The 27,907-nt window shown below is 44.1% G+C and overlaps 1 protein-coding gene across 14 annotated transcripts in view; it reads right to left on the bottom strand.

The window, feature by feature from the left end:
• Positions 1-27,907, bottom strand: part of samd11 (sterile alpha motif domain containing 11) — a 347,655-nt gene that overhangs the window by 62,273 nt on the left and 257,475 nt on the right. For all 14 annotated transcript variants that reach the window (XM_059952307.1, XM_059952313.1, XM_059952312.1 and 11 more), the window contains one exon: positions 23,219-23,363. In XM_059952307.1, coding sequence (XP_059808290.1) covers positions 23,219-23,363 — 145 coding nt within the window. The remainder of the gene's footprint in view (positions 1-23,218; positions 23,364-27,907) is intronic.

Below are 27,907 nucleotides of genomic sequence, written 5' to 3'. Positions count from 1 at the left end.
TGTACAGTAGGTTCTGCTACTGATGCACAGTGAAAGTAGATCACTGGAATACGTCATGAAATTCATTCGTTTGTGGCAACAGTACATTGCAGTAGGCAATAATAAAAAAATACATAAATTACAATAAGAAATACATATAAAATTAAACTAAATACTCGTGCAAAAAAAAAATAGCAAAGTGGTGTTCATGGATTCATTGTCAATTCAGAAATCTGATGGAAGAAGCTGTTCCTGAAACATTGAGTGTGCACCTTCAGGGTCCTGTACCTCATCTCTGATGGTAGCAATGAGAAGAGGGAATGTCCTGGGTGGTAGGGGTCCTTAATGATGGAGGCCACCATTTTGAGGCATCACCTTTTGAAGATGTCCTCGATGCTGGGGAGGTTGATGCCCGTGTTGGAACATGTGAAATTTGTAGTTTTGTGACTGCAGTACAGTGCAAAGACTTAAAATTATTATAAATTACAAAATAAATTTTAAAAAAGTATGAAAAATAACAGAAATAAAAATGGAGGCCTATGTAGGAGGGAAGATCTTGGAGTGGGTTAAAAGGTCAGCACACTATTGTAGACCAAAGAGCCTGTACTGAGCGATTCTATGTTCTATAAAACAAATCTGCAATTGAAGAGGTCACCAAGAGTGGACGCTGGCACTGAATAAAACATACAGTCCTCTCAGCACATGGGCCCGGAGAGCGATAATGAGCAGAAATACATCAGCCAAGAAATCTGGCAGTTGAACAAGTGAGATCAAGTGAACTGGAAGCCAATTGAGGCAACTGCCATGCCTATGTCCATCTCAGCAAGCGCAATGGACTACCCAAGCATCAGCCAACTCAGGCGAGGCTCTCAGCATGAACAACTGTCACCGCCTCATTAGGTGCCTCGCTCCGCATATGCTGCGGCTTTTGAGGCAGTTATTCTGCGCAGTTGGCTCACTGCGGAAGGCACGATGTGTCAGCCGTGCCGGCTGCCGGCGAGTACGCAGCCATGTGAAGTCACCGGCACCATGGCAGTAAATGATGTCTGACGAGGGAACGGAAATGAGAGCGCGGTGGCAGGCTGTGACTTCCCACTTTAAGTTGTGCTCCAATTCCAACCCAAAATGAATTTGCGAATCGGGTCAAAGTGGCGAGTTGCTATACGAGGGCAGCATGCCAACAACTTGGATTCAAGTTCCCACTATTGTCCGTAACGATTTTGTACATTTTCCCCATTACCATGTGCGTTCCTTCTGGGTGCTATACTTTCCTCCCACATTCCAAAACATGTTCGGACTAGTAACTCAACTCTATCATCATGGGCACTAGCCTCCGTACTATCTCTACATCTCTAAGGAGCGAATCCTCACAATGTCTGCATCCATTACTAAGGACCCTCAATGCCATTTTCTCATTGTTACCATCGAGGAGGAGGTACAGAAGCCTGAAGACACACACTCAACAAATCAGGAACAGCTTCTTCCTCTCTGCCATCTGATTCCAAAATGGACATTGAACCCTTGAACACTACCTCACTTTTTAATATATATTATTTATTTTTGCACTATTTTTAATCTATTCAATTCACACACCCATACATATTTACATTAATCAATCTATTTACTTTTCTTTCTATATTATCATGTATTGCATTGTACCGCGGCTGAGTTCACACATTTCATGACACATGAAGTAGGTGATAGTAAACCTGATTCTGATTCTGATATTAAAAAAAGGCCTGCGTTGCAGGGAGAGATTGGCTAGACGTAGGAGAATGAGGCATAGCATTTAAAATTATCAAAGGCATAAAAAAGGTAAAAGATAATGGCCCTTTCCAAGAAGGCGTAGATATGGTGTGACAGGAGAGAGGAAAGATTTAAAAGGGACCTGAGGGGTAACTTTTTCAACAGAGGGTGGTGAATATATGGAACAAGCTGCCAGAGGAAAAGATTAAGGCAGGTTCAATAGTTTTATTTAAGATTCACCTGGATAGGTACATGGAGGGAGTGAGGCTTGGATGGATATAGGCTGAATATAGGAAATTAGGACTAGCTGGGTGGACAATATGATCAGCCTAGACCGGGGGTCGGCAACCCGCGGCTCCGGAGCCACATGTGGCTCTTTTACGTCTGTGCTGCGGCTCCCTGTTGCTTTGGGAAATAATTGGTTGTGGCGACCCTTTTCCTGGCACATCCGAACCGACTCACAATAAGATAGCCTACGGGGGTTTGCGAGCACAGAGCTTTGGAGCCTCTGCGCCATGGGGGGGGGGGGCAGGTTGAGGGAGGCTTAAAAGTGAGGCTGAAGATTTCGAATAAAGTTTTTTTCCTTCGACTGCAGTTACCGACTCCGTGTCGTAATTTTAGCGCTGCGTGTAGCACACCGCTACATGGTCAGTATTTAATTAATATGTATTTTATGTTAGTTTGTTAGTTTTTGAAATGTAAATCTAAATTTGAAGATTATGGTGATCTTGTACAATCTAAATAAGACGTTGTGGCGACGCATTTCCTGACACATCCGAACCGGCTCACAATTAGCCAGCGTTCAGGCTAAGGGAGATAGCCTACGGGGGTTTGTGAGTACGTGTCTTTTGCAGCATCCGCGCCCATGGGGGGCGGGTTGAGGGAGGCTTAAAAGCAAGGCTGTTTAGTTCGAATAAAGCTATCTTTGACTGCAGTTTACTGACTGCGTGTAGCAACCGCTACAACGTGTTTTTATCGCTGGCTGTCCAGAGGGAAGGTGCTGAAACGCTTTGTCGCGTGTCTGGAAGAAGTGAAAACTTTCCTGGGCAGCAAAGGGCTCACCTTTCCTGAGCTGGAACAGCCAGAGTGGCTGGAAAAGCTACACTTCATGGTAGACATGACAGCGCACCTGAACACGCTGAACACAGCTCTTCAGGGGAAAGGACGTACAGCCCTGCACATGTTGGAGGATGTTTTGGCATTCGAGCGCAAGTTGACGTTGCTTGCCAGAGATTTACAGAAAGGCACTTTGTCTCACTTCCCCAATTTGAGAGAGTTCAAACAAGGTCACGACATGATAATTTCGGAGTATTTACATTCTGCAATCATCGCAATGCAAACATCGTTTGGGAAACGCTTCTGTGAGTTCAGAGAGGAAAAAAACACATTATCCTTCCCGGTCACTCCCTTAAGCATCGATCCTTCCCTACTGAATACGACTGCATTGGCAGGTGTGAGTCAACCTGATCTTGAGATGGAACTGGCCGACATAGCCGACAAAGACATATGGGTGTCCAAGTTTAGACGCTTGACAGCAGACCTTGAAGATGTTGCCCGTCAGAAGGCCGTTCTTGCTCAGAAACACAAATGGAGTGATATTGAAAACCTCACAGATGACAGCTTGCGATCCTGTGTAAAGATGAAGGTGACATCATACAGCCCTGATGTGCAGACGCTGTGCGCTGAGGTCCAGGAGCAGAAATCCCATTAACCAAGTATGATAAATATTTTAATTGCCTATTATTTTACTTATATTCATATTTTTTCATTGTTCAGTGAAATAGTCCTTTCATTTTTCAGGATGACAGCTGGCTGACGTTATTTTTGGTTTGCTGCTGGCGGAAAATTTAAGTTCGGCGTTTTTCATAAATACAAGAAGGACTCAAATAGACATTGAATATTTTACTTAAAAGTAACTTTCAACCCAACGTCTTTTTTTCGGAGTTCAAAATGTTTTTGTTGCATGCAGAAATGTAATTTCGTTTTCTCTGCAGGAGTTCATCAATTTCATAAATGCAACACATTATAGTTTGTTTATACATAGCATAAAGGCAAAAAAAACGTTGTATGCAGTGTTATTTCATTTTAAATGTCAAACGGGTTTTGCGGCTCCCAGTGTTTTCTTTTCTGTGGGAAACGGGTCCAAGTGGCTCTTTCAGTGGTAAAGGTTGCTGACCCCTGGCCTAGACCAATTGAGCAGAAGGGCCTGTATCTATGCTGTATGGGGTATCCAGGGAGGGGTCGCACCTATGGTGAAGGAGCTTGTCATGTCCATTCTGGGGCAGCTCACTCACCTTTGGTCCCCACCGCACACTCAGCTCTTACCTGGAACTCCAAGTAGCTGTTTGCATGTGACAGTGGCCACAGCTTTGAACAGGTGGGTTAAACCAGGTGAGAGTAGCCAGTGGCCTACCTTCAGTGTACCCCAGTGAGATAGGAACCTGTCTTAGCAAGTAAAGTCAGCACCGGCAGACAGAGCAGATTAGATCTACAGTGAGGTTCAACAGCCAGCTCAGAGTGAAACGCAGAACAAGGCACAGAAGAAGCCATTTTTATCCACAGCAACCAAGGAAGACCCCAGGTGTAATGACTACTTGTACCACTGGAGCTGAAATTCCAAGGTCAAGAGATTGGAACGGCCCCAGTGCAACGGCTTTTCCACTTTAAAAAACTCTCCCACGCAGGTCCTTTTGTGCAGTTCTCTGTCACCATCAGATACGATAGACAACCAATCATTACTCTATAACCCTTTGACAGATGGAACAATGATGGGATCAGCAGCTGATGGTTCCATGTAGCAGGAAGTGTGAAAATACAACACATCTTCGGGCAGACAAATGCAGACACGAGGCAGGTCTTGCTAACTTTTCAGGTTTAGCAGTGCCTGAACACAGCACAGGTAAAGGAGTCACATTGCCATAAAGGACACCACAGATGGTTCAACATGCAAGTGGAAGGAATGACAGAAAATTAATGAAAACTTGCAAATTCACTGCTTCAGGTGCATTTAGGTCTACAAAGAGTGGCCACTTTATTAGGTACATCTGCACTTTAATGCAAATATTTAGTCAATCAAGTAGCAGCAACTCAATGCATAAAAGCATGCAGACATGGTCACAATGCTCGGTTGTTGTTCAGACCAAGCATCAAATTGGGGAAGAATTAATGAGTGAGGTCAGAGGAGAATGGCCAGACTGGTTCAAGCTGACAGGAAGGTGACAGTAACTCAAATAACCACACGTTACAACAGTGGTGTGCAGAAGAGCACCTCTGAATGCTCAACACATCAAACCTTGCAGTAGAAGGGCTACAGCAACAGAACACCATCTACTTACACTCAATGTCCACTTTATTAGGTATAGGAGGTAACTAATAAAGTGGCCACTGAGTGTATTTGTCTTTGCAAGAGGACACCTATTGAAATGAAAGGCATAGTTGATTCACTAATGTCACATCCACTTATCCGTTTGTGAAAATTGTGCTGACCTTTCCTGAATGTTTTTAATTTAAGGAAGGGTTGTGGGGGAGTGTGCAGGGAGAAAAATCACCATATTTCAGAAGCTGTAATTTGTACATTAATTTCCTCTTAAACTTTGTTTAGCTGGCTGCTCTATCATTCTTAATGAGGTCATTATCTCAAGGAAGCGCGAATTGGAAACGCTGCATCTTTGATGTGAAAGATTGTTGGCTCTCTCTGCATTTCATTACAGGGAATCAGAATGCACTGTGAAGCCTTGTGTACTGCATCCAATTCTGGTCACTACACATTGAGAAGATTGTGAAGGTCCTTGAATGGAGAGATTCACTGATTTCAAGGATGAGGAGTTTCAATGCCAGGGTTAGATGGGAAAATCTAGCATTACTCTCCCTTGAAGGAAACCAAGCTGAGAGGAGTCTGATGACCGGACAAGACCACAATGGAGACACCGAGACTGCCGATGCTGGAATGCAGAGCAGCAAGCAAAATTGTGTTGGAACTCAGCGGGGCAGGTGGTATCTGGAGAGGGAAATGGGCAACTGAAAAATGGAGGGGAGAGGGCCAGGATGAAATGATGAAGGGGAAGAGGTAAAACCAGAGAGGACTAGAATATAAATGTAATGTTGAGGATTTATAAGGTATTGATCAGGCTGCACTTGGAGTATCATGAACAGCTTTGGATGTCTTATCTAACAAAGGTTGTGCTGGCACTGGAGAGAGTCCAGAGGAGGTTTGCAAAAATGACATAAGGAATGAAAGGGCTGCGTATGCAGAGGGTTTGATGGGTCTGGGTCTGTACTCTCTGGAGTTTAGAAGAATGAGGGAGGATCTCATTAAAACCTATTGAATATTGAAAGACCTTGACAGAGTGAACGTGGAGAGGATGTTTCCCATTGTTGGATGGATGGTGGGTCTAGGACCAGATGGCACAGCTTTAGAGTAGGAGGATGTACCTTTAGAACAGAGAGGAGGAGGAATTTCTTCAGCCAGAATGTGGTGAATCTGTGGAATTCATTGCCACAAATGACTATGGAGGCTAGTCATTGGATATTAAAAGTGGAGATTAAAAGGTTCTTGATTAGAAAGGGCGTCAGGGGTGAAGGCAGGAGAATGAGGTTGAGAGGGAAAATAATCAGCCAACTTAATGGGCAAAATGGCCTAATTCTGCTCCTATGTCTTCTCATGGTCTCATGGTTAGAGCTGGTGAGCAGTGGATGGATCCCGGTGAAGAGGAATGGAACATAGAAAACCTACAGCACAATACAGGCCCTTCAACCCACAAAGTTGTGCCGAACATGTCCCTAGTTTAGAAATTACTAGGCTTACCCACAGCCCTCTATTTCACTAAGCTCCATGTACCTATCCAAAAGTCTCTTAAAAGACCCTATCGTATCCACCTCCACCACCGTTGCCGGCAGCCCATTCCATGCACTCACCACTCTCTGAGTGAAAAACTTACCCCTGACATCTCCTCTGTACCTATGATTGGCACATGGTAGCAGAAATAAAAAGTGAAGACCAGGAATGATTCTACAACTATTGTAAAAGGTTCTCTCACATAATTTCATGTAGGGAAGCTGCAGTCATGAGACATGTAGCATGGGAACAGGTCCTTCACCCCACCTCGCCCATGACAACTTTAATGTTCATCTACGCTTGTCTTATTTGTCTGTGTTTTACTCATATCCCTACAAACCTTTCCTATCCATGCTCACCTGAAGTCTCCAAATTGGCACCTAGCATGAATACTGAACTGTCAAATTTCTGATGACCATCCCCCCTCTATGTTTTCTCTTTCCGCTCTCCTCCTGCTACAGCTGACTCACATCACCCTCTATCTGTCCCCTTGTCCACCCCCTCCACCTGCCCATCACACCCACAGATTCCTCTTACTGGTCCACCCTCCCACCAATGAAGTTCCATCATTTTCAGCTCCTTGTCACTTCCACCTATCACATCCCACATTTGACACCATTCCCACACTCTTTCTCCCTCATCTATCAGTCCTCCCACCTATCATCTGCCAGGTCTTACTCCAACCCTTCCGTCCCCTCTCTACAGAACCCCTCCTCTGCTCTTCTGGTCCAGATGAAGGAACTCGGCCTGATATGTCACCTGCCCTATTCTCTCCACAGATGCTGCCTGACCTGCTGAGTTCCTCCTGCGCTTTGTGTGTGTGTGCGTGTGTGTTGTTACAGATTAGAGTGTCTCCACTCTATCCAAGTACCCATTCAAATGTCAAAGTCCTCACCAATTAGCCATCAAAAAGGGCAGCATGGTAGCATAGCAGTTAGCATAAAGTTTTACTACACCAGCCACAGGGGTTCAATTCCCACCACTGACTATGTTCAACCAGTGACCATGTGGGTTTCCTCCCATATTCCGAAGAGATACGGGTTAGGGTTGGTGAGTTGTGAACAACCTATGCTTAATGCAGTATTTATTATTAAAGTACTTATGCAGTATACCTGAGATTTGTCTTCCCACCTGAAGCATAATGACACTTGCACTGTGTTGGCCATTGATGCAAAAGTCGCATTTCAGTGTGTTTCAACATTTCACTCTTGTGTGACAAACAGAGCTAATTATTTCTTTCTTTTCTCTTTCAACAGGCCTGACTGTAACCCCAATACCCACCAATGCAGACAACGCACACCCCCCTCTCAGTTCAGGAGGGGTTAGGTAGGGATCTAAACGCTGTTAGATTCGACTATTGTGACGCCAGCAGTAAGCAGTCTGTACGTTCTCCCCGTGACAGCGTGGGTTTCCTCCCACTGCCCTAAGACATACTGGTCATTGTAAAGTGTGGTGTGATGAGGCCAGAGTTAAATGGGTAGATTGCTGAGCAGTGCAGCCCATTGGCCAGAAGGGCCTGTTTCTCACTCTACCGGTAAATAAATAAAGTTTAAAATCTGGCTATTATCGAGTCTGTTATTTATTTTACTTAGAGATACATCATAGAGTGGGACCTTCTGGCCCACTAAGCACACTGCCCAGCAACCCACCTATTTAAACACAAAGTACACTGCAGATGCTGGGGTCAAAGCAACACTGGGAGTTGGAGAACCCAATGTTCATGCCAAGGGGCTGGAGACTACCCAGACGGTATACCCTCCCTCTTCCCCTATCCCAGATTCACTCTGCCTCCTCTTCCAGCTGCCTATCACCTCTCTCATGATTCTGCCTTCTACCATGACACAGTGCTTTCCCCTTACGTTCCTTCTTCACCTTTCCTACCTATCCCCTCCCCCACCCCTTGATCTTTCCACCTATTTAACCCCAGCCTAATGACAGGACAATCTTCAATGACCAGTTAAACCCACCAACTGGTTTGTCTTTGGACTGTGGGAGGAAACCAGAACACTCAGACGAAACACACACAGTCACAGGGAAAACGCACAAACTCCTTACAGAAGGCGTCAAAATTGAACTCTGAACTCTGGCGACCCGAGCCGTGATAGCATCGCGCTAACTGCTACGCTACCGTGTCGCCCTGAACCTCAGACTGCAACACAAAATGTCCACTTACCTTTTTTACATTCCATCGTCAACCTTGCCTTAAAAATTTTAATTTTGATTTGAGGCCAGTAATGGTCAGTTGCTGATATTAAGGGTGTTAAAAAGTGACAGGATTAAAATGACGAGGCTGTAATAAAGATGCTCCTTTCCACCTCTAAACTAATTGTGTGGCACAGGCTTGTCTGAGCGAAACTACTAATCGATTCGGCACTACTGAATGTTAATGCTAATCACATAAGTGCTCTGCCGGTACCTTGCAATTCGCCGGCAGCTGAAATTAATCTCAGGTAACGTAGCTTGGTGACCTTATCTTTGGAGCTGGGGCAGTAGCCAAGCATTGCTTATGTGATTACACTCTGAACTGTGTAATCACCTGCCCTAATCCCCGAGGGCTTGCAATTAGCCAGGTCCCAGACCGTCCGCTGGGTCTAAGGAATTGCAGCCTGCCAATTGCTTCTGCCGCCGTGGACAGCCTGCAGATGCGTAACACTCAATTAAAGCTGCACAGTAGCAGCAGGGAGAAGGCGTGCATTCAATCGTAATTAGCTCTAATCATAGGGAAAGATCCCCCCGGACACTCTTGTTAGCTTTGCCAACTTAACCCCCTCCATCCCGGGTCCCCTCCTCACTCTCGGAGCAATCTCACTGCTGCAAATGTCCGATATGACAGAATTAACACCTCGACTGTCTTACAAAGACTAAACTCTTGCAGAGCTTAATTACACTGGTACCTAACTTAAAGTTCAACAAGTAAGGCAGCACAGCAGTGCAGCGATTAGCGTAACACTATCACAGTGCTGGCAGCCCATAATCAATTCCTAACACTGTCTGTAAGGGGTCTGTGTGTTCTCCCATTCCAAAGACGTACAGGTTAGTAGGTTAATCGGTCACATGGGTGTAACTGGGCGGCATGGGCTTGTTGGGCAGGATGCCGTAAATAAATTTAAAAAATCTGGGGAAGTTAGCACCAGTAGTAGAGAAGGTGAGGGAAGATTAGATAGAGTAGAGGGAATATCTCTGATCCGGTTGATTGGGCAATTAGAGTGGCAGTTCCATTAAGTGTCTTTGTGAAGCATTTTGGCTGGAGTTTTAAGGAATATACGTGCAAGTTGCTGTTATTCTTGTCAAAAAAAAATAAGGCATTGCTATGCGTTGATGTATGAAACTAGCCAAGTCCTTAACTCACTGGGTCCACTTCTCCCACATTTGCTTCTGCAGCTACCCACACAAACTTTTTGCCATTCAGTCAATAATTGAGGTTCGATTCCTGCTACTCTCTGTAAGGAATTTGTACAACATCCCTGTGAATGTGTGTGTTTCTTCTGGGTGCCCCGGTTCCATCCCACATTCCAAGGACATACAGGTTAGGGTCAGTAAGTTGCGGGCATGCTATGTTGGCTCCAGAAGTATGGTGTCCACTTGGACTGTTGGCCATTGATACAAACAACATATTTCACTGTATGTTTCAATGTTTTGATGTACATGTGACAAATAAAGCTAATCTTTAAATCTTGAAGTTAATTAACAAAGTATGGATACTGTACAACTTTGAGATTCGTTTTCTTGCAGGTATTCATGGGAAAAAAGAAATACAATAAAATTTGATGAAAAACTATACAAAAACACAGACAAGACAAACAACCTAAAGACCAAAAAACAAAGTGTTGAAGTAAAAATACTGAGAAGATGAATTATAGAAACCTTGAAAATGAGAATGTCGGTCGTGAAATCAGTTCAGTGATGAGGTGATTGATTATCCACACCATTTCAGGAGCCTAGTGGTGAAGGGTAATAACTGTTCTTGAACCTGGTGGTGTGGGACCTGAGGCTCCTGTACCTCCTGCCCATCTCTGCTGAAGGTATTTTCCCCACCGTGCCCCGCCTGCCACTAGTACTCAACTCTACTACATGGCTGCCCCTCTTGCAGTCAAGTCAATTGTTACCTGCACAAGCACAGTGAGGTACAGGTGCAACACAGCAGTGCCATGGCACACAGTCACGCAACAGAGTGACACACAGAACATAAATGATACAAAGTAATGAAGAAAAATTCTGAAAATGCAGTCATTTGTGCAAAAACACAATTAGAAGATAATTCCAGGAGAAAAATAACAATTAGAAAACAGTAGCCTCCAACCTGATTACCTGAATATCTATTTTTTCTTTCGGTTATAAAAAAAATCTCCCCCCTCCTCTTACCTCTTGTCTCTGGCCTCTTACCTCTCCTCACCTGCCTATCACTTCCACCTAAATCCCCTCCTCCTTCCCTTTCTCCCACAGTCCACTCTCCTCTCCTATCAGATTCCTTCCTCTCCAGCCCTTTACCTTTCTCACTCACCTGGCCTCACCTATCACCTGCCAGCTTGTCCTCCTTCCCCTCCCCCACCTTTTTATTCTGGCATCTTTCTCCTTTCCTTTCCAGTCCTGAAGAAAGGTCTCAGTCTGAAACGTCCACTGTTTATTCATCTCCATGGATGCTGCCTGACCTGCTGAGTTCCTCCATCATTTTGTGTGTGCTTTATCAGAAGATAAAAGATTAGCTTTAACTGTCACATGTACTGAAGCATACAGTGAAACGCATCACTTGTGTCAAACCAAAGAAGCAATCCATGGTAGTGGAAGATGCAATCAGCTGACTCTCCAAGACAGCGCCGTCCTTTCAGTACGCAGAGAACTGGTAGCATAGAGGTTAGTGCGACAATATAATAGCTCAGGGAGTCAGAGTTCAGAGTTCAATTCTGGTGTCCTACATAAGCCAGCTTGCACGTTCCTTCCCATATGTGATTCAGTTTCCTCGGGGTGCTGCGATTTCCCTCTACAGTCCAAAGACGTACCAGTTAGGAGGTCAATTGGTCATCGCACATTGTCCCATTATTCTGGGGTTAAATATGTGGCGTGGCTCAAAGGGCCAAAAGGTCCTGTTCTGCACTGTAATGCTATATAAATAAACAAATAAACAAACAAACAGTACAGGCCCTGTGGTCTACGATGTGTGCCGACCTTTTAACCTACTCCAAGATCAATCTACTGATTCCCTCCTACATAGCCCTCCATTTTTCTTTCATCCACATGCCTCTCCAAGAGTTTCTTAAATGCCCCTAATGTATCTGATTCTACCATCACACCTGGCGGGGCATTCCACACACCCACTATTCTGTGTAAAAACCTACCTCAGGCATCGCCATCCCCCCCATACTCTCCTCCCATCACAGTAAAACTGTGCCTTCTTTTATTAGCCATTTCCACCCTAGGATAAAGGCTATCCACTCTATCAATGCCTTTTAGCATCTGAAACTCCTGAGAAATAAAAATAAAACTTGCAGATGCTGTTAAAACACAGAAAATGCTGGAATATTCAGCAGGTCGGCTAACATCTGTGGAGAGAGATACGGAGTTAATGTTTCAGGTCAATGACCATTTTATGATCTGTCTGAAACATCATCGCTGTTTCACATTCCGCAGGTACTGCCTGAGCCGTTGAGTAGCCCAGCATTTTGTGTTTGACCTAAGGGTTCCACCGTCTGCAGCTCCTCCCTCTGAACTCTCATTGAAGCATGGTAGCAGAGATTGGGTGCTCTGGTTCCCTCTCACATTCAGAAGTTCAAAGTACATTTATTATCAAAGTACGTATACAGAATCCAACCCTGAGATTTGTCCTCCCGCAGACAGCCACAAAACAAAGAAACACCATGGAACCTGATCAAAGAAAACGTCAAACCCCCCATACGCAAAAAAAGAACAAGTTGCACAAACAGCAAAAAAATGCGAATAACACACAGAATATTAAACATCAAACCACATAGTCCTTGAAACAGTCTAGGAGTGTTCAGTTTGGTTCAGTTCAGATCAATTTAGTGCTGTGTCATTTGTTGACTGCAGGCCATAAACCCAGTCTGCCCTGATCATAATTGCACAAAACAGCAATTTAGAAAAAAAAACAGAAACCAGAAACACATCATGACATGAACTGCAAAGTCCTCTAAAAAAAACAAGTCCAATTCACAAAGAGCACCGATCAAACCTTGCCCAAGACTTCAGCAGCATCGAGCATGAGGAAGAGAGAGATTGCTCAAACGCAGGAAGACAGCACCTTCCACTCACGTTCTTGTTGATTTCAATCTTTCTCGGTGCTTTAATTGGCGATATCAGCGAGAAACGGAGTCAAGCATGGGCTCGTGCCGACTCCAGGCTTCTTGGCCTCTAGGCCACATACTCCACTCCCAACCTCACCAAATTCCCTCAGAGACAGCAAAGAGCTAGATCACTAAATCAGCCCAAACACACAACAAACACATACGGGCAAGCATTACTAGGTAAGTTGTGGGTATGCTATGCTGATGCTGGATGTGTAGCGACATTGCAAGTTGCCCTCAGCACATCCTCGCACTGTGTTAGTCACTGATGCCAACAATTCATTTAATTTCATTGGCACTTTAAATGGTTACATCACTATCTGGTATAGAAGGGCCACTGCACAGGAACGGAAAAAGCTACATAAAGTTGCAAATTCAGCCAGCTCCATCATGGGCACTAGCCTCCCCAGCATCAAGGACATCTTTGTGGGCTGAAGGGCCTGTATTGTGCTGTAGGTTTTCTATGTTTCTATCTTCAAAAAGTGAATGCCTCAAAAAGGTGGCATCCATCATTCAGATCCCCATCACCCAGCACAGGCCCTCTTCTCATTGATACTACAAGGGAAAGGTCCAAGAGCCTAGCACTCAACAGCTTCTTTGTCATTGCCATCATGAGCTGAATAGCCTAACTCTGCTCCTATGTCTTATGGTTTAATTCCCCTGTCAATTAAACCTTGTAATCAAGTCACAGATGTACAAGGCGTAGTACTTGTGTGTAACTATTCATCTCTCAGAGACCATAAGACAATAAGACATAGGAGCAGAATTAGGCCATTCAGCTCATCAAGTCTGCTCCACCATTCCATCATGGCTGATTTATTATCCCTCTCAAACCCATTCTCCTGACTTTTCCCCATAACCTTTGTTGCCCTTACTAATCACAAACCTCTACTTTATATATACCCAAGGAGTTGACCTCCACAGCAGACTGCAATGAATTCCACCGATTCACTATCATCTAACTAAATAAATTTCTCCTCATCTTTGTTGAGCCCTCTGGTCATAAACTCTCTCACTAAAAGAAATCCTCTTCCATAATAAGACAATTAGAACTGAACACAACATTCTAAGTGTGGTCTAACCATAGTTTTATAGAACTGCAACATTACCTTGTGGCTTTTAAACTCAGTCCCCTCAACTAATGATGGCCTACACACCACATGCCTTCTTAACCAGCCTATCAACTTGTGTGGCAACTTTGAAGGATCTATGAATGTGGACCTCAAAAGCCCTCAGTTCCTCCACCCTGCAATCAACTCTACATTCTGTCTCCAAGTTCAACTTCCCAAAGTGAATTTCTTTACACTTTTATGGATCGAACTTTGTCTGTGTGAGAAGGGAAAAAGTGGAAGAGCGCCTGAAAGTCTCTGAATGTCTGAGGAGGAGGAGCAGGAGAGGGTCACCCAGAGGAAAAATAAATAACTGACACCTGCACTCCATCTGCCAGCAAAAGCAAGATCTCCGAGTGGATACCCATTTTAATTCCACTTCCCATTCCCATTCCGACACATCAGTCCATGATCTCCTCTACTGTTGCGATGAGGACACTCACAGGTTGGAGGAGCAACACCTCATATTCTGTCTGGGTAGCCTCCAACCTGATGGCATGAACATCTATTTTTCAAACTTCTAGTAATGCACTCCCCCCGCGCTTCACCATTCTCCATTTCCCTCTTACCTCATCTCCTTACCTGCCCACCACCTTCCTCTGGTGCTCTTACCCCCTTTCTTTCTTCCATGGCCGTCTGTCCTCTCCTATCAGATTCCCCCTTCTCCAGCCCTGTATCTCATTCACCAATCAACTTCCCAGCTCTTTACTCCACCCCTATCACATTGTATTTCTTCTTCCCCTCCTCCCACTTTCTGACTCTGACTCCTCGCCTCTTTTTCCTGTCCTGATGAAGGGTATCGACCCAAATCTCTTTTTCTTCGATGCTGCCTGGCATGCTGAGTTCCTCCAGCATTTTGTGCTTGTTACTTAATTTATCTCCTCCTCTCAGCACAGTAGAACAGCAGTTGCTTTGCAGCATCAGCAATCCACGCAGCTGTCGACAAGGAGTTAGAACATCCTCTGCTCGACTGCGTGGGTTTCCCCTGGGTGCTCGGGATCTCTCCTATATTTCCAAGCACCATACAGGTGAGGGTAGGTACGCTGTGGGCATGCTACGTTGGTGCTGGAAGCATGGCAACACTTGCGGGCTGCCCCCAGCAAATCCTTGGACTGTGTTGGTCGTTAACACAAATGGTATATTTCACTGTATGTTTTGATGTACATATGACAAATAAAACTCATCTAATCTCTCACTTTAACTAGGACGGTTAACTTATTAACTGACGCCGTCAAGGAGCGAGACTTTCATAAATTAACAAGCAACAAATGTAAACATTTATGTCCAGTGCCTTGACTAATTTTGGATCAAGAAAGGTGATAACTCATTGAAAACCAGGCTGATTGGCTTTATGGCATTGATCTAATGCTCCTGTCACGCCAAGGAGTATTTTGAATCCATAATTAACACCAGGAATTCCACCGTGGGCAATTACCTTTCTTAAAACAAGCACAGAAACCAGCCACTGTTTGTAACCCAGATGTCTCCCTGTAGGACACTTCCCCGTGCACAGATAGAATATTAAGGGAGTGCCCCATAACCCTACTGACACTCGCAATCAGGCCTCTAGTTTGTGAAATATCTCTCCCAATAAAAAATTTAAGCTCAGTGTTTGTGTTTAAAATGATAACTGCTGAAAAAAGAAATGTAGTCAGGTCCCTTGTCAGGAGCAGTGCATTCTTCACTGCCTACGTGTCCTTTCAAGAAACCTCAGATCAAAATGACTTTAATATCACTGGCATATGTCCTAAAATTTGTTGTTTTGTGACAGCAGTACATTCCAATACATAATAATTTAAAAAAACTATAAAATACAGTAAGAAAAACATCCTTAAAAATTAAATGAAATAAACAGTGCAAAGAGGGAGGATTGTCCATTCAGAAACCTGATGGCAAAGGGGAGGATCCATTTCTAAAATGTTTAGTGTGTGTCTTCAGACTCCTGTACCTCCTCCCTAAGGTAGCCATGAGAAGAAGGCATGTCCTCGGTGGTGCGGGTCCTTAACAATGGATGATGCCTTTTTCAGGCATCTTGAAGATGTCCTGGATGCTGGGGAGGCCCTTTCTTTTATTTATTAAACCTTCAGTGTTATGAATTTAACCTACAGTGCCCTTTTTTGGCCACTTTGTGCCTATTTATGCCCATCCCAGAACACAACACGTGTGTGGAAGAGGTTCTGTGAGTGTGTGAGCAATCAATCATATATGAACATATATAATCCCACACCCACATTAGATATGTAGACTCAGTGGCCACTTAATTAGTAACCTCCTGTAGCCAATAAAGTAGCCACTGTGCGAATGTTCATGGTCTTCTGCTTCTATAGCCCATCCACTTCAAGGTTCCACATTTTGTCTATTCAGAGATGCTCTTCTGCACACCACCGTTGTAGTACATGGTTATTTGAGTTACTGTCAGCTTGAACCAATCTGGTCTTTCTCCTCTGATTCTCTCATTAAAGAAGCATTTCTGCCCACAGAACTGCCACTCCCTGGATGATTTTTGTTCTTCACACCATTCCCTGTAAACCCCAGAGACTTTTGTGTGTGAAAATCCCAGGGGATCAGCAATTTCAAAGATACTCAGACCACTCCGTCTGGCACCAACAATCATTCCATGGTCAAAGTCACTTAGATCACATTTCTTCCCCGTTCTGATGTTTGGTCTGAACAACAACTGAACCTCTTGACCACATCTGCATGCTTTTATGCATTGAATTGCTGCCATATGATTGGCTTATTATACATTTGCATTACTGAATTAGGCACGGGTGTACCTAATAAAGTGGCCACTGAGCATACGTGTGGTTTTGAAAATACAATACAGATAAAAGTAGAAACTAAAACTAAAGTAATTTGGTTTGCAACACACAGCAAGTAAAATCAATAACAAAAGCTCCATACACACCCAAAGTATTTGATATATTAAATCTGCATCGCAGTTGTAAATCTTTAATCTGGTTTCATTCTGTAATCTGATGGAAAGATATTGCATTTAGTGGTTAATTTGATAGTTGCAGCCATCACGTTTGTTTAGTGGGAGCCGTTTGTCTATTTTATTATATACCTATTGATGACAGCTTTTAAACACCACAGTACGCAGGGTGAGGCATAATTCATCGCACTTCACCTGACACCATCCATAATGCACGGAGTACAGTCACAGAATCATAGAACACTACAGCACAGAAATAAGCCCTTCAGCCCATCTAGTCCATGCTGAACTATTAATCTGCCTGGTCCCATCAACCTGCACCCTGTCCATAGCCCTCTATACCCCTCCCATCCATTTTCCTATCCAAATTTCTCTTAAATGTTGAAATCTAAACTGAATCTACTCTTCTGCTGGTAGCTCATTGCTCATTCTCACTACCCTCTGATTGAAGAAGTTCCACCTCAGGTTCTGTTTAAACAGTACTGCTTTCACCCTTAACCCATGACCTCTAGTTCTAGTCTAACCTTTCCTCCATCTTGCTCCTGCCCGCCTACAGGCAGAGATTGAGGCAGGAGGCGCCCACAGTGAAAATTATCCACTGCTGGTCCAACTAATCAGACTCAATGTTACAAGTCTGCCTTGATAGCATCACCTGGGTGGTATCTTGAGCTGAGAACATCTCCGAATACACGGAGGTGGTCACTTGGAAGTGCATTGAGACATTGTTCCCCAAAAATCAGTCCGGGTCTATCCAAACCTGAAGCCTTGCATAAATAGTTCAGTGTGTGTCGCTCTCTGGCAGTCAGGGTGGATGAGGTCTGCAGTGAGAAGATGGTACTGCAACACTCCAGGTAGAGAGAAGAGAATGGAACGACACAAAAGACATCATGGTCATCCACTGTAACCAAGGAAGACCCCAGTTTGTGATGCTTGTTTGTACCACTGGAGTCGAGAGCAGAACAGCTTTTCCACTTTAAAAACTCTCCCACACAGGTTTCCTGTCATCGTTGGACACAACTGACAAGCACTACACTGGTAGGACAGGAATAATATACTGACCCAGGCAAGGGCTGAAGAAGGTCAAACCAGCCAGAGACAGGAACATTTGAATACAAAACAACACACAGAAAATGCTGGAGGAACTCAGCAGGTCAGGCAGCATCTCTGGAAATGAATAAACAGTCGACATTTCAGACTGAGACACTTCTTCTGCACTAAAAAAAGGGGGAAGATGCCAGAACAGGAGAGGAATAGGACAAACTGGCAGGTGATAAGTGAGACCAGGTAGGTGGGAAAGGGAAAAGGGTGGAGAGGAAGGAACTTGATAGGAGAGGAGAGTGGGCCTTAGGAGAAGCTATGTTTGGTAGCCTATGCCCCAGTAGAGGTGACAGGCTTAAGTAAGTAACTTCAGAACAAAACCCTACATCAGGACTGTTTCCGACTGGGTCATGGGCTCTGTTATATTCCCTTTTCGTACCAGAACATCTCTGAGGAAGAGTCACTGACTAGAAACACCTGCTGGCATTTCTCCCCATGGAATCTGCTTGCCTAGCTGAGCTCTTCCAGCATTTTCTGTTAGACAGAACTCTAGTTTGGCATATGCTGACATATGCCACATCAGGAGGTCGTTAATGCCTCAGTGTACTGTTGCGTCAGTCTTAGCAAGTTTACATTATTTCACTGTCTTTTTTGAAATGTGTGCAGACCACAGCAAGAAGCAAGGGGGAAATTCCCCCTCCCTCCTTCACTCTTTTTCCATTCTCTGTTCTGGCTTGCCCCTCCTCCTTCCCTTTCTCCTATGGTCCACTCTCCTCTCCTATCAGACTCCTTCTTCTTCAATCTGTTACCACTTCTACTATCACCTCCCAGATTCTTACATCATTCCCTCCCCTCTCCCACTAACCCACCTCCCTCCTCACCTGGCTTCACCTGTCACCTGCCAGCTTGTACTCATTCCCCTCACACCATCTTGTTCTGACTTCTGCCCCCTTCCTTTCCAGTCCTGATGAAGAGTGTTGACCTGAAATGTTGACTGCTCTTTCCCCTCCATAGATGCTGCCTGCCCTGCAGAGTTCCTCCAGAATTACGTGCGTGTTCCTCAGAGATTCTGCAGTTGCTGGAAATCTTGAAGAATGCCGGACAAAATGCTGGAGGAATTCAGTCCTTATAAAAGGATCTTGGCACAAAATATCGCCTGTTGATTTCCTTCCATCAATGCTGCCTGACCTGCTGAGTTTCTCCGGCATTTTGTGCATATTACTCTGGCTTTCCAGCATCTGCAGAATCTCTTGTTTCTGTGATCTACGCACTCTGTTCGTTAAGTCAAAGGATCTTCTGCTTGACCCAGAACAGAAACTTACAGCCAATGAACGCTTTGCTTCCAGGCCATGCAAGTCAGCAAAGATGTTTGTGCTAGACTCTGTTCCTGCCTGTTCAACACGAGGAATGGGCATTGATGGCCTTGCCCGTTTTGTCTGTGTCCAGGACAAAGAATCAGGCTGGAAAAATTGTAGACACTACCCACCCTACAAACAGCCTTTTTCAAAAGCTCCCTTCTGGAAAGGGCAATAGGGTATACCAAACAAAAACTTCACACCACCTTAAAAGTTTCTTCCCTTGGGTAGCTAATCTGATCAACAATTCTAATTAGCCTCCCACTCCATCTATTACCCCCACCACTGCACTACACTGTACACACATTAAACCATTTTTTTATAAAGCTGTTTACATTGTAAATACATGCTGGTATTTATGGTTTTATTTAATTAGATATACATACTTTAACCTCTGATATTATCATTATATAATTCTATACCCCTGCTTATCAATGTGAATATCTAATCAGCCAATCATGTGGTAGTAACTCAATGCATAAAAGCATGCAGACATGGTCAAGAGGTTCAGTTGCAGTTCAGGCCAAATATCAGAGTCCTGCTGAAGGATTTTTCCATCGATACTGCCTGGCCTGTTGAGTTCCTCCAGCATTTGTGTGTGTTGCTTGGATTTCCAGCATCTGCAGATTTTCTCTTGTTTGAGAATGGGGAAGAAATGTGATCCAAGTGAATGATTTTCCACGGGGTGGTTTGAGTATCTCAGAAACTGCTGATCTCCTGAGATTTTCATACACGCCGAAGTTTACAGAGAATGGCGCAAAAAAAACAAGTAGTATCCGGTGAGCAGCCGTTCTGTGAGTGAAGACGCCTGGTCAGTGATAGAGGTCAGAGGAGAACGGCCGGACTGGTTCAAGCTGACAGTAACTCAAATAACCACACGTTACAACAGTGGTGTGCAGAAGAGCATCCCCGAATCTACAACGTGTTGAACCTTGAAGTGGATGGGCTACAGTAGCAGAAGACCACAAATACACACTCAGTGACCACTTTATTAGGTACAGGAGGGATTGAATAAAGTGGCCTCTGAGTGTAAACATACATAGCAAATAAAGTTGATTCTTGATACTTCTTACAGTAGACACACAGAAAACATAAAACAAATAAATGTGCACTAAGGAAGTGGGAAATGCTTCAGACTGTGAATGACATTGGAGGATGGCAAAAGAAACTTTGTTCTGTCAGTATGGAGAGCTTGGAGCTGCCTCTCCCCCTCACACAACAGCTCCAAAGCTCTGCTGTTAATTTAAGGAAATTTAACACCAGTCAGTAATTCACACATCATTTAGTCGGTCTGTCTGTCAGGCTTCAGTTGCCCTGGTTGTTGGTCTACCTAAACCCCTCTGCCTCCTGCCTCTCTCCCTTCATCTGAGCCTCCTTCTCACCGACCTCTGGGTCATTTACCTCCCGCTCAGTCATGGGGTCAATTCATTTGCTCGATTATTCTTCCGCTAAATTCCCTGGGGTTGTTTTCCCACACTAACTGTAAGAACACGAGTTGCTGTTGACTTAACCCCTTCACGTCAATTCTGAATGATCTCCCTCAACTCCCACACTTCTACAGAGACACAAAAAAATCCTGTATTTTTTTTAAAAACCAGATTTTAAAGCTCGTCCAGTGACATGTGCAAAGGAGGAATGTCTCAGCATGTCCCTTGCTCACTGGAAGCACAGAGAGAAAACAACCTATGAAGACCATAAGACATAGGGTAAATATCAGGCCCATTGAGTATGCTCAGCAATTCCCTCATGGCTGATCTATCATCCCTCTCAACCCCAATCTCCTGCTTTCTCCCCATAACCTTTGATGACCTTAGTATTCAACAACCTCTCAACCTTCGGTTGTGACTTGGCCTCCACAACATCTGTGACAATGAGTTCCACAGATTCACTATCCTCTGGCTAAAGAAATGCCTCCTCAAAATATTTCTGAAGATTTGGCGCCCTTATTTACAAAAGATAGGATTAAATATATAGGTGCTCTGAAGATAAAATTATTGGTTATTTGAGGAAATAAATAAATATATAAATAAAGCTATTATGAACTCCATGGAGCATGTGGGGATCTTCCGATATCCAGGCACTCTTTTTCTTTTTTTTCTTCTTTCTACAGGGATATGTTAGGGGGGAGGGGGGGAAGGGTTGATAATTTTTTTTCCTTCTGTAACCATTTGAAAATTCAATTAAAAAATTATATTTAAAAAAATGCCTCCTCATCTCTGTTCTAAAGGAATGTCCTACTCTGAGACTGTGTGCTCTGGCCCTAGGCTCCCTCACAAGGAGACATCCTCTCCATGTGCACTCTATCTAGGTCTTTCAATATGTTTCAATGCCATCTCCCATCATTCTTCAAAATCTTCAGCAAGTACAGGCCCAGAGCCATCAAACATATCTTATACATTAACTGTTTTATTCCTGAGATCATTCTTGTGACCCTCCTCTCTTACATAGGGTCCCTAAACCTCAACCTCCAAGTACAATCTGATCAAGGCCTTATAAAGCCTCAGCATTGCATCCTTGCTTTTATATTCTAGTTGTCTCGAAATGAATGCTAATGTTGCCTTGCCTTCCTTATCACCGGCTCAACCCACAACTTAACCTTTAGGGAATCCTAGGATTCACAAGTCCCTTACCTATTTTATTTTATTCTTTTAGAGATATAGTGTGGAACAGACCCTTCTGGCCTACCAAGCCACACCGCCCAGCAACCCACCCAATTTAACACTAGCCAAATCATAGGACAATTCACAATGACCAATTAACCTTCAAACCAGTAAGTCTTTGGAATGTGGGAAGAAACTGGAGCACCCAGAGGAAACCTTCGTAGTCACGGGGAGAATGTACAGGCGCTAGACAGACATTGGGTGCTGGAATTGAGCTCCCAACTCTTACGCCCCAGCTGTAATAGCACCACGCTAACGTAGGACTCCTTGCACCTCTGATGTCTGAATTTTCTCCCCAGTTAGAAAAAATGAGTGCAGGAGAAAGGATCAGGGTGCAGCAAATAGGCCCACTGCCTCCCACCGTGTCAGAGACGCATGTTCAATCTTGACCCTGGGTGCTGTCTGTGTAGAGTTTGCAGGTTCTCCCTGTGACTGTAATCCATAACCTTAGGGCAATTTATGCACCGATCTGGCCTTATGCAAGCAACCTTATGCACCGAGTCTGGCCCAGGCAATTTCTCAAGCGACGAGGACAAGTCCATGAAATTCAGGAGAGTCGTCTTTCTGCAGAGTGTGGGGAGAATGTGGAATACTAGAATCCGAATGCAGACTTGGACATTATCAACCCAGTGGCCTATTTCTGGGCTCTAAACACTGCCAAATTCATGTTGTACAGTTATGATCACAGTGATTGTGTGTGTGACACACACACAATGCTGGAGTCACTCAACAGTTCAGGTAGTATCTAAAAAGGGAAATAGACAGTCAACATTTCAGGCCAAGACCCTTTAGCAGGACTGGACAGGAAGGGGGTAGAGGCTGGAATAAGAAGGTGGGGAGGGAGAGGAAAGAGTAAGCAGGGAGGAGGAATTACTGGAAGTTGGAGGAATTGCTGTTCATGCCACCAGGTTGGAGGCGTCCCAGAAGGAACATGAGGTGTTACTTCTCCAATTGGAATCTGGTCTCATTATGGCAACAGAGGAGGCCATGGATCGACATGTCTGAATGGGAATGGGAAGTCGAATTGAAATGGGTAGCCACCTTTTGTAGCAGACAGAGCAATGGCTTCTGTCCCCTTCCTTTCCAGTCCTGACGAAAACGTCGACTCTTTATTCCCTCTATAGAAGCTGCCTGACCTGCTGGCTCACTCCCGCATTTTTTGTGTGTTGCTCTAGAATTGCAGCATCTGCAGAACTCTGGTGTGTTTGTGACTGCGATCAGATAATAAGTAGGTTGCCCCTACGTGGGAACCGTGCTGACACTGACCTCTCATTAAAATGTGCGTCTCTGTGCTGGGGGAGCCCCTGCTTCCTCCGTTGGCTTGACGAGCTGCTTGACGACGGAATGTGAGCCTCCATGGCACTGGACGTGCGGACAGCGCTGGCTGCCTCTTGCCGAACTCTCAGCAGGTCTGTCGGGAGAAGCAAGTGTTACATTTCTTTGCCATCCCTTTCTTTCAGAGCTAACTTTTACTTTTTGTGACTTCAAAACATTAAACTAATTCAAAGGGGTCCAAAAATACAGGCATAACTTTGAGTTTACTTTAAACAAGGCACAGGATCCATGCCTCAGGTGGTAGCGTGATGACATATGCACTTAACGTATTTTTACATAAACATAAAGAATTAATTAAATGAACAAGAATGCTTAATCAATATTTTATACACACCCACACACACACACGATTATTCAAATCTTATTGATATATTAAATACACAACTCTGGCCAATGGTGTGATGGCACTGACTTTGAGACGAATGGTTTCCCTACACACTCCCATTCGTGCTGGGTTGAGGGTTGAACTAGCAACTCGGCCTCAAAAAAAAACAGACACAAATGCTAAAGTAATGGCAAAGTTGCCGCTGGATGCACTGCAAGGCCTGGAAAGATGTAACAACAACAAATAAACAACACCAATTACCTGTGCTTCCAACAAGCGCCACAGAGACACATCCAATGTGCTTGGGAAAGCACCCATCATCTACCTCCGACTCCGCCCTGCCACACTGCTCCCAGGATGTTGCAATGAATCAGAATCAAGCTTATTCTCACTGATGTATGTCATGAAATTTGTCGTTGCACGGCTGCAGAATGGTGCAATACATAAAAATTGCTTATACTTGTCTGCAATTTGACAGGATGCAGAATCTGCTGGTGTCGTAGCTTTCTACATCATTCTCTAATGGCCCTTAAACTGAGGAGGCAGGTAGAAGTCAACCGGAGTGGGTGAGGCTGGAGTTACAGAGTAAGGACAACAGGAGCTGGCATTAAGACCATAAGATATTGGAGCAGGATTAGGTCATTGGGTTAATCAAGTCTGCACCACCATTTCATAATGGCTGATCCACTTTTCCTCTCAGTCCCAGTCTCTTGCGTTTGCCCTGTTTCCCTTCATGTCCTGATTAATCACAAATATATCAGCCATTGCCTTTGGTATTGCTAGTAATTTGGCCTCCACCTGTCACAATGGATTCCACACATTCACCACTCTCTGGTTAAAGAAATTCCTCCTTATCTCCGTTCTCAAAGGATGTCTCTCTGTCCTGAGACTGTGTCCTCTGGTCTTTGACTTCCCCACCTTATGAAACGTCCTGTCCGCCTCCGTTCTATCGAGACCTTTCAACATATGACAGGTTCCACTGAGGCCACCTCTCATTCTTCTGAACTCTCCAGAGAGTGGTGGTCACTTGAACATAGATACTGTGAGGATCTTGCCTTGCATATTGTTCATACAGATCAAATCAGGTGGCACAAAGTAAAATATCAGAATCTGAATCTCAGAATCAGGTTTACTATGACTGACAAATGTCCTGAAATTTGTTGTTTTGCAGCAGCAGTACTGTGTAATACAGAAAATAAATTACAGTTCTGTAGAAAAGTCGTAGGCACATATGTATAGCTAGGGTGCCTAAGACTTTTACACAGTTCATTCATTCATTACGTTCTGTGTCGTATAATGTGGGTGACATGGTCTTTCCATGACCATGATTGTTCTTGGCAACTTTTCCTGCAGTAGTGGTTTGCCGTTGCCTTCTCCTGGGCAGTGACTGTAGTAATTTTATGTGCTTGCACAGTACTGCAGTAATTTTATGTATTGCACTTACCACTATCACAAATAAAAACAAACTTCATGACCTGTGAGTGATGATAAACCTGATTCTGATATGGGTCTCTATTGCGGACTGAGAGTGGGCAAGGGACAGGGAGAGGGGGAATCATGTTTGGGAAAGGGGAAGGGAGAGGGGAGGGAGCGGAAGGCATCAGAGAGACATTCTGTAATGGTCAATAAAACAATAGTTTGGAATCAAATGACCTTGCCTGCTGTCTGCACGCGTGCCAATCCTGTCCCCACCCTGGCACTCCTTCTCTGCCCCCCGTCCCACAAACATCCTGTAGAGCTCCACCCTTGTTATCCCAACATCCTTTACTCCCAACAGATTTAAAAACTTTCTTTCTGCTCCACATTGACATATACAGTATTATGAAAAAGTCTTTGCTGCCCTAGCCATATATATGTGCCTAAGACTTTTACACAGAGCAGTATAACAATAAGAAATAATATGTATCTAATAATAAGTAGAAAGTAAGCAAAAAGATAGCAAAATAGTGAGGAATTGTACAAGGGTTCGCTGACCATCATAAATCTGATGGCAGAGGGGAAGAAGCTGTTCCTAAATCATTGAGTGTGTGCCTTCAGGCTCCCATACTCCCTTCCTGACAGTAGCAACGAGAAGAGGACATGTCCTGGGTGATGGGTGTCCTTAATGATGGATACTCCTTTTATCAGGCATCGCCTTTTGAAGGAGTTGACACTGGGAGGCTAGTGTCCATGATGCCTCCTGTACCTCCTCTCTGAGGGTAGTAACGAGAAGGCATGACTTGGGTCTGCCATTGACTCCCAGCAATGAAAATAAATATTCAATGATGATCAATTTGTCATTAAGGGAGCCAACCCACAAGGAGAATGGCATCGGTTTAACTTATAGAAAAAGATGTCTCCAAACTATGGGGTAAATATTCACCTTCCCTCGGTACTCCTAAATGCATAATACATTCAATGGCCACTTTATCAGGTACCACCGCACCTGCTCGTTAATGCAGATATCCAGTCAGCCAATCATGTGGCAGCCGCTCAATGCAATAAAGCACGCAGACATTCAGTTATTGTTCAGACCAAACATCTGAATAAAAAAGAAATGTGATCCAAGAGACTATGCCTGTAGAATGATGGAGTGGTTTGAGTATCTCAGAAACTACTGATCTCATGGGGTTTGCACACACAACAGTCTCTACAGCAAGGGTTCCCAACCTTTTTTTATACACACCATGGACCTCTACTATTAACCGAGTGGCATGTTGTCAAAGCCCTCATTCTCCTTTGTCTTTCATGCTTGTTATTTCTTCAAAGAATTCCAACAGATTTGTCAGGCAAGATTTTCCCTTGAGGAAACAATGCTGACTTCAGCCTATTTTATCATGTGTCTCCAAGTACCCCAAGACCTCATCCTTAATAAACAATGCCAACATTTTCCCAACCACTGAAGTCAGACTAACTGGCCTAAAGTTTCCATTCCTCTGCCCCATCCTTTCATGAACAGAGGAGTAACACTTGCAATTTTCCAGTCTTCCGGAATCATTCTAGAAACTAGTGATTCTTAAAAGATCATTATTAATGCCTCCATGATCTCTTCAGCCAGCTCTTTTGTAACTCTGGAGTGTACACCATCTGCTGCAGGTGAATTATCTACGTTCAGACCCTTCCGTTTCCCCAAGATCCTTCTCTAGTTATGGTAACTTCACGCACTTCATGACCCCTGACATCTGGAACTTCCACAATGCTGCTCGTGTCTTCTAGCACAAAAACTGATGCAAAATACTGATACAGTTTGTCCGCTATTTCATTGTCCCCCACCCCTTTACTACCTCTCCAGCATCATTGTCCAGCAGTCCAACATCTCCTGTCACCTCTCATTTACACATTATGTATCTGAAGAAATTTTTGGTATCCTCTTTAATATTATTGGCTAGCTTAACTTTTACATTCCAGTTTTACCTTCTTAATGTCTTTTTTTTTGCCTTCTGTTGGTTTTTAAAAGCTTCCCACTAATTTTTGCTCTATCATATGCCCTCTCTCTGGCTTTTATGCTGCGTCATCTTTCCTTTAGAATACTTCTTCCTTTTTGGGATGTATATATCCTGTGCCTTGCAAATGTTTCCAGAAATTCCAGTCATGGCTGCTCTGCCGTCATCCCTGCCAGTGTTGTTTTCCAATCAATTCTGGCCAACTCTTCTCTCATGCCTCTGTAATCCCCCTTTACTCCACTGTAACACTGATACATCTGACTTTAGCTTCTCCTTCTCAAATTTCAGGGTGAATTTGATCATATTATGATCACTTTCCCCCAAGGGTTCTTTTACCTTAAAGTTCTCTAATCAATTCTGGCTCATCGCACAACACCCAATCCAGAATAGCTGACCCTCTAGTGGGCTCAGCCATGAGCCGCTCAAAAATGCCATCTCATAGGCACTCTAGAAATTCCCCCTCTTGTAATCCAGCACCAACCTAATTTTCCCAATCCACTTGCATATTGAAGTCCCCCATAACTAATGTAACATTGCCCTTTTGGCATACATTTTCTATTTCCCATTGTAATTTGTAGGCAACATCCTTACTACTGTTTGGGGATCTATATACAACTCCCAACGGGGTCTTTTTACCCTTGCAGTTCCTTAGCTCTATCCACAATGACTCAACACCTTCTGACCCTATGTCACCTCTTTCTAAAGATTTGATTTCTCTAACTAAAACATACACACAGGAAAATACACACAATATGCCGGAGATGCCGTGGCAGTACAGCATTTCGCACGATGCTGTTACAGCTTGAGACGTCGGAGTTTGGAGTTCAGTTCCAGTGCTGTCTGTAAGGAGTTTGTACGTTTTCCCCGTGACTG

This window comes from Hypanus sabinus, chromosome 27 (genome assembly GCF_030144855.1).
Source record: "Hypanus sabinus isolate sHypSab1 chromosome 27, sHypSab1.hap1, whole genome shotgun sequence".
In the NCBI taxonomy this organism is placed as follows: Eukaryota; Metazoa; Chordata; class Chondrichthyes; order Myliobatiformes; family Dasyatidae; genus Hypanus; species Hypanus sabinus.
The sequence above is the reverse complement of the archived record's forward strand: the minus strand, read 5'-3'. Positions and strand labels throughout refer to the sequence as shown.